The sequence below is a fragment of the Eubalaena glacialis genome, chromosome 20 (assembly GCF_028564815.1).
Source record: "Eubalaena glacialis isolate mEubGla1 chromosome 20, mEubGla1.1.hap2.+ XY, whole genome shotgun sequence".
NCBI lineage: Eukaryota > Metazoa > Chordata > Mammalia > Artiodactyla > Balaenidae > Eubalaena > Eubalaena glacialis.
In genome coordinates, this window is record NC_083735.1 from 33,455,498 (window position 1) to 33,463,403 (window position 7,906).

Genomic DNA, 7,906 nt, shown 5'->3' on the forward strand with positions numbered 1-7,906 from the left:
TCCAACCGCAGGCCCTGAACACCCCTCCCCAGAAGGGCTATTGCAGTGAGCTCCTGCCGGGGGGCGGGAAGCAGGAGCAGCTGGTGGGGGCTGGGAACGGCACCAGCCCTGCTGCCAAAGGGAAGGACTTGGTGGGACATGGGAGAGACCCTCTGGAGGCGTTTTCACACTGTGAAGGGCTTTGAAGAGGAGATGTGTGTGCTGCAGGCATGGGGGCCACTGGGGGCAGCTGAGCCCCGGGGGAGGGGGAGGCCTCGGAGGCCAGGGCCAGTGGGTCCTCCCAGCCAAATGCTGCCGATGCTGGAGGGGCCCCTGGGAGGTAAGGGGGCTCCGTGGAAGGGCAGGGAGAGAGCGGCCCAGAAGGGAAGGCGGCTTGTCACCACCACCACCATCCCACCGTCACCTCCATCATCTACCAGACCACGTGGAGTTTTATCCATGATGCAGGAAAGCACAAGCACGTTCTAAGGGCCCTCCACCTCGGCACAGCACTGGAGGCCATGCCCGGCCACGCTGGGGGCCAGTCACCCCCAGGGAGGACGGGGCGCTGAGTAACCTTCGCTCCGACTCAGGCTCTTCATCCTCCTCCTCCCCCTCCCTCTTCGTGGCTCCTCTGGTGGCAACTCCTTCACCTTCGAGCACTTCTATGGCTCAGAGAAACAGGCAGAGCCTCCCACGGTGGATGAGGAGGGAGCTGTACAGCCCTCCGGGGCCAGTGCTGCCCCCAGGACGCAGCAGGTCCCCAGCGCCGGGGAGGTGATGCGCGACCCCCCCCCCCCACTTCCAAGCAGGGTCCCTGCGAGGCGCAGCAGAGGCCGTACACCTTAGTCTTTACTGACAGATCCCTGTCCCACCTTTACTCTGTGCCCAGGGCCGCACTCCATCCAGAGTCCTGCAGCAAGAACCACAGCCACACCCCAAGCAGGAGACCGTGGGGCTATCTTTTGGCCCGGATGCTGGAAATTTGCTTTTCAGCCAGAACTTAAGATCGGATTCCAGAGGTCGTGTTTCTGACAAAAGGGAAAAACTCACCCAGAATTTTGCATCATGGTTCTTGCTTCCACGGGGAGAAGAACGGAAAGGAAATCCCGCAATATGGGAAGGACCGTGGTACCTACTTCGGGACTGTGGACTGTGCTCTGGGGCTTTCCTTGTTTGGGTTATTTTCTTAAAGTGGAAGTTATCACGTTGCAAAGTTCTATGACTGTGACCTTGACCAAACAACTAGCAAGGCAGGACTATCCGAATACAAACACCGGGTCCCCGCTTGCTCACTCACATCACCTTGTCTGGACACTCTGAGTTCCCCGATCCGACTGGCGGCCCCGGGCTCTGGACACCACAGGGGCGTTGTTCTCAGTCCCATCAGCTACATTTGGCCCTCAGCGTCTCCCAGGCGGGCAGGAGCTGGCTGGGGTGGGCTCTGTGTGTTCGCATGGCTTTCCCCCACCCACCTCGACTTTTCTCATAGCCGACTGTGGAGCAGCTCTAGACTGTGTAGGGCGACATTAATCTGTGGCCTCTCTGGATTGTGCTGGGGGGCCCTGCAGGCGGCCCGAGCAGGAGAAATCCACCCAGTCATCCATCGGAGAGGCAGAACTAAATGGCTGTTTTAAGGTGTATTTAAAATAATGTTTAAAGCAAAAGAACCAAAAACCAAAAGGTTTTGTGTTTCATCAATATTTAAGGGAGGGGAGGAGAAAGTCCAACACTGGAATCAAGAGTAAGTGGATTTTTAAAATTCAATGCACACACATGCACACGGCACACACCCCACACAGGACACACACACACACACACAGGTCTTCCCTGGTCAGCTCTTCAATACGGGGAAGGGACCCTAAGGAAGGCTCCCGGGAAGGATGAGCGCACCGTGGCCTCTGCAATCTGTGACTAAGACAGCCAGGCTGTTTTAACGCACAACATGCCTAATCAACAACAAAATAAAACTAAAAGTATGTGCTCGTTCGCAGAGCTTGAATCAGTAAAACCTGGCTGGGAGGAGGAACGATAATTTATCGGCCTGGGAATGTACAGATCTAATGCAAGTGCAAGATTTAGAAATAACTTCCCTGAAAACAAACAAACAAACACTTTTTCCTCTCTCATAACAGATGCTGAAGCAGCTTGGGCATCAGCCTTTTGGGGGTGTAGGGGAGTGTCTTCTGACTCATTCTCATTATCAAGTTTATCTTTAATAACATGCGGCCCCAAAAGTCTGCCCAATACCCCAAAACGGTGCTTGTCCAAGTATATGAACAGGAAGCAGCCTGCAGCATGCAGAGATATGCCGCTGCTTTGAAAATTCCATTTTAATTTAACAGAATAAAAAGAAATAAAGAATAAAAGTAGGGCATGTATACTTCGTCTCCTCCAAAAGTACCAGTTCTGATTCTGGAGCCACCAGCTAGCTGTAAGGTTACGAGGACCAGGAGTTTGGTCCGTCTCCACCTACCCTACACACACACACACACACACACACACACGCACACACACACGCACACACACACGCACACACACACAGCCCTCCCACCTCTGGGCTCAGCTGACAGTCAGTGGCCACGCAGCCCCAGAGGACTGACTCCTAGAGGGGGTCCCTCCCACTGAGGGGCCGCAGTCCTGGGCAGGAGCGGAGCCTCCCGCAGAGCCTGTCACCAAAAACACGGCGGGGAGAACCGAGTCCCAAGTCCCACACGGGACTGGTCCCGTCGTAACTGTTCTCTGTGTGCAGCTGGTCTCAGGACGGTGACTACCTGAGCACTCCTGGGATGGAGGGAGGAGAGGAGATGGTACAAAGGGCAGACTTTGGGAGCAGCCAAGTGGGACAGCAGCCAAGGAGTCAAAGGCTCCAAGAAGACAGCACGTATTTGGTCTCCCTACCACCATTCCGCCACCCCTGCCTTTGGGGCGTCGAGCTGGAGGATTCTCGTCCCTTCATAAGTAGGCAGCCCAGCCAGCACCCCTACCTTCCCGTCGTAAGGGCTTCCGCCTCAGAAGGGTTCTGTCGCTGATGGTACCAGAAAGGGACACTGTGAGGGTGGACTCGGCCTCAGCAGAGCTGGCCGCGGCCTCCGGGGGCAGGGCTGGGCTAGTCTGCCCGCCGCCAGTGAGGACGGGAAGAAGGAAAATCCCGTGGGGTCCACCCGGACAGAACACAACGCGCTTTGTCCGCTCCAGGTAACGGCTCAGCTCCCGTTCTCAAAGGGTTGCACCTCCCCGAAGGTGAACTCTGCGGACCCCCAGGAAGCGGGGAGCCGTGGGACCCAGACCTTGCCCCTGAAGGCGGGCCGCTACCCTGCCCACCCGCCACCTGCCACCCCACACCCGCCCCTCTGGGCCATCTCCTCCTTCCCTGCAATAAGCCAGGGCATTCAAAGTTTGGGGTGCCCTTTCCCGGGACTACCCCGCCCTCACTCTGGGGAGTACGCCCCTCGGGGGACATTTGTGCTTTGGCATCCCTTGGAGATGTGCTGAGTCAGCAATTAGCAGGTTCCCGCCACCCTAAACCCGTTCCTCAAAAGCCCCTGGGATGCGGACCGCTCTGCTCAGCGCCCTGGGTACGGCTCCCCATCCCTGACGACCTCCACCTCTGTGAGCCTCAACTCCGCTTCCGAAGAATTTGGGGTTGAATTCACTCCTCTAAAAGTCAGGCCACAGTGCTGGGTTGTTTTCGTTGGCTTGTTTGTTCTGTGGGGTTTTGTTTTGGTTTCTTTGCTTGTTAACTTGTTTTGTTCCGTTTTGTTGCCTCCCCGGGATGGTTTTTCCTCCCCCGCCACAAGAACTGCCCTTTAAGGGGGAGGGGTTTCAGAGAAGAAACTCCGGCTCATCCCAGGGGCTGTTAGGAAAGCCTCCAATCTGCGGAGTCTCGCTCCCCAAGGGGAGCTGAGCCATGAGCTAATGACAATTTTATCTTTCTAATTACCTGAGGATTTGTGTAAATGAGAGAAGCAGGGGGTATGCAAGAATGAGGGAGAAGAGCCTTTCCATCCCGCCCCCGCCCAAACCTTCCCGAAGCTGTTAACTGAAAGGGGTAGAGAAACAGAAAGCCTCGCAATTTCTAAACTTTTTTGCTCGGCCAGTTCTGCACCAGTCCTGGAGCTACTTGGCTGAATGACTAGCTAAGGAAAGCGTTTAAAAAAAAAAAAAAAAAAAAATCCTCCTCAAGCCTAAGAAAATAAACAAAGCTGCACCTTAGCATTTGCTCGGCCTTTCTGAGCTTCCCAGATTTGGGGTTTGGGTTGTTTTTTTTGTTTCCCCAGCGCATCCCGTCTGGGGGGTTCAAAACTCCGATAGGGACTCGGTTCCCTCGCGGGGGGCAGAAGAGCTCTCTTGGGAGCCAGAGCTAAGGCTTTGTTTCAGCGTTGACTGGATCCCAGGACAGCGGCTCCAGGACCCGGACCGGGTGCGCGCGGGGCTCGCCCCGCCGGGCACCACCTCGGAAGGGCCGGTAGCTCTCAAGGCGGTCGGGCACGGCCGAGAGCACATCCCCAGTCCCGGGGCGCAGCGCGGACAGCCCCGGGAACCCCCCGCCTCACCTTGGGGCTTGGAGGCCTCGGTGGCGTTGGGCGGGGTCATGGCGATGCAGACGTCGCCCTCGGGGAACTTGTCGCACTTGAGCATCTCGGGCCAGTAGAAGCCGAAGAACTGCATGACGGGCTCGCACGAGTCTCGCACGGCCTCGCAGAGCCAGCGGCACGGGTAGATGGGCCGGTCCAGGCAGACGGGCGCGAAGAGCGAGCAGAGGAAGACCTGGGTGCCGATGTGGCAGTTCTTGTTGAGCAGGGGCACCCAGCTGCTGGCCTGCTGCTTCACCTCGGCCATGGTCTCGTGCTCCAGCAGGTTGGGCAGCACCATCCTCTTGTAGCCCACGGTGTGGCACAGCCGCAGGTCCACCGGGATGTCCACGCACTGCGGCGGCTTGGTGTAGAAGCGCCCGCTCTGGTACGCGCCGACGTCCGACTGGAAGCTCACGTAGTCGTACTCGCTGGCCGAGCCCGCGGCCAGGAGCCCGGCGGCCAGCGCCAGCAGCGCGCCCGCCGCGGCCCAGCGCCCGCCGCCCATGCTCGGCGCCCCGGCCCCTGCGACGCGGGGCGTCCTCGGCCGCCTCCCCGCGCGCGTCCCGCCGCGAACTTCCAGGAGCCCCCGGGCACAAAAGGCGCCGTCCGCACCCGCGCCCGGCGCTGGCGGGGCGACCCTGGGGAGCTCGCGCGGGGAGGCGAGCGCGCGGCCCGAGTGCTGCCCGGCTCCCGAGGCGGCGGGACCCGAGTGTCCGGCGCTCCCGCGGCCGAGCCCTCCGAGCCGCGCCGGCCAATCAGCGCCGGCCGCCGCGAGCGCTCCGGGCCCGCCCGTCAGTCACCCGCGTGGCCGGCCAATCGGCTCGCGGGCGGGAGGGGTCGGCTCCCTAGAACTCAGCGCAGGTCAACACCCCTTAAAAAACAAAACCAAAAAATAAATAAAGGAAGGAAGAAGGGGGGGGGGGGACGAGAAAAAGAAGAAAGAAAAAAAAAAAAAAAAAAGGAAGAGAGACTGGGGACGAAGAGAAGCGTGCGGTGGGTAAAGACGATGTTTAATGCTGCTGTTAACTTGAGTCGGATGGCAGCAAAGTAAGGAACCTTAAGAGTACTTGCAAGTCCATGAGATAATCAAGACTTTTTTTTTTTAAACACTTTCCCCTAACTTTACGCAGCAGCCCACCTCCTCGGTGTTGTTCTCTGTGGCTGCAGACGAAGATGGGCCGTTTCCGACAGACGGGGCTCAGGAAGGCTGCGGCGAGGGAGGTCTGCTTTTTAATCCCCAGCCAGTGGGGCTCGGCTCCCGCAAGGGCCAAGCGAAGGTGTCGTCGGGCTGTTTGCTGGCTTAAAAAGGCAGCGCCTTTCCAGGTGGGATAACCGGATGATGGCCCTCCGACAACCCGAAGGCAGTGTGGCAGGAAAGGGTGCTAACAAAGGTGTAAACTTTGGGAGAACAGTTTAAAAAAAGAAAAAGAAGAAGAAAAAAAAGAGCCCTACTCAAGGCCCAGCCCAAGAGCACGTCTGTGTGTGCATGCATATGCACATTGACATGTTTGTGGTCTAGAAAGCCAAAACATTAAAAACACATGTGCACTTATCAGCGTGGCTTGTGTAAATATCAAGTCCATCACTCAGGCACACATGCTACATTCAGAGCTGGCCCAGGAACCTCAAGTCAAAAACCAAGGGTTCCGTTAAAGCAGGAGGCAAGAGGGAAGTCTTAGCAGAAACAACCCACCCTTCCCATCCAGCCCCCCGGGAAATGAAGTCCCTCTGCCACTGCCACCTCAGAGTTCCTGGGGATTCTTTGTATGTTTCAAACGGGACCCTGAGAGGGAGGCTGAAACTTCAGGGATCTGAAGTGTGACCACGACTGACCCCAGGGGCAGAAGACAGCAACAGCAGTTCCTGAGGTTAACTGGGTCTCCACACTGCTTGTGTCCTGAAATGTGGGGTGGAGGGCGGCCAAGAATGCTGCAGACCACATCTGAGCAGTGTGGCACCACCCCAGGTGGCAGATGGCCACAGAGCTCCGAGCTGAAGGCAGACACCGGAGAAGGCGCTGCCTTGCTGGGCCAGCTTGTTTGTAAAGCTCTGGGGACCTTGCTTTGGATTCTGCAGACCAAATTTCTTGATGGACAGATTCCAAGTCAAACGACTAGAGTTTCTAAAGAGGCGAGGCTATTTTCTTAAAGCCCTGGTGCCCCTAACAAGATGGTGACTCCACTGTGCACACAGGAAGCAACTGCCGATGGTCAACTTCTCTGTCATTTCTAAGCTAATGAAAGGTGCATGAAAACAAGAGGGGCAGCGTGGAGGCAAAGAGATGGCGGGAGAGCAAGACTTTGGGTGGCAAAGGGTTAATCCCTAAACAATTGGTAATGCTTAGCCCCAGAAGCTGGGGAAGACATTCCTCACAGACAGAGAATAGACCTCAGGAAACCAGGCAACTGTGACTCAATTCAAGGGGCAGTTAGAGAAAAATGCAGTTTGGTAGGGGTCCTTTTCTCTCCTCCAGGCAGGCGCTCAGTCCCAAGACAAATGTGTCTGTTTACGCACTCATTGCAAAGAGTTGTGTTAGCAGATAACATCCTGTCACCTCTGGATCCAGGCTTTGCCCAGCTCTCACTCATGTTTGCACTGTTTCCCCAAATGGTGGGAGGACTTGGGTCTGCCCACCATGAAAATTCTGGAAACTAGTCCAAGTGACTACACCTCCACCAGTCCTGGGGCGGGGGGATCTCGAGTCAGGAGTAAATCTCACAAATCCGTTCATGGGAGGGCCTAGCCTAGGTCTGGTTGTTTCCCATTGATCACCCGCAAATGGCCTTAGCGAGAGGCCTCTAGGGGCAAGCCAGGGACATGATTGTCCTGAGAAATACAGGGAGTGTGGGTGTAAGACCCCAGAATCCTAAACTCAGTACATTTCTGGCTCCTCTCAAGGCCCAGCTGGAAAGGAAAGGCTCAAGTCTCAGTCCCACTGACAGACTTTAACTCACACCTAGGATTTTGGAGAATGACTGCCCACCACCAATCAGTGTCCGTGGAGTTTGGAACTGCACTGAGCATGACTGCCCAGGTAATCTTTTAAAATGTTTTTAAAGAAAATGTCTTGATTTTCTTGAAATTGAGGAGGAAGCTAGCACTAATTTTTATAAGGTCATCTCATATATAACAAGAGATGTAATGATTTCTAAATCCAGAAATTCAGAGGGTAAGTGGAAAATTGAATAAATGATTAGCTCTGAGCAGACAACTCTGGTGAAAATTTACTGAAACAGTACAAATATTATAAATCCTAAAAAAAAAGTGGAACAGCTATCATTTAATAAATTTTACATTAAATTGAATAATGTAATTTAGCAAGTTTGTTAAACTAATAAATTTTAAACACC

General features: G+C 55.6%; 1 protein-coding gene across 1 annotated transcript in view; it reads right to left on the reverse strand.

Annotated features, from left to right (window-relative positions):
- Positions 1 to 5,261, reverse strand: part of SFRP1 (secreted frizzled related protein 1) — a 43,397-nt gene extending 38,136 nt beyond the window's left edge. Inside the window, exon 1 of the mRNA XM_061177209.1 lies at positions 4,536 to 5,261. Within this exon, the coding sequence (XP_061033192.1) occupies positions 4,536 to 5,061 (526 nt within the window). The 5' untranslated portion in view covers positions 5,062 to 5,261. The remainder of the gene's footprint in view (positions 1 to 4,535) is intronic.
- Positions 5,262 to 7,906: the final 2,645 nt, after the last annotated feature.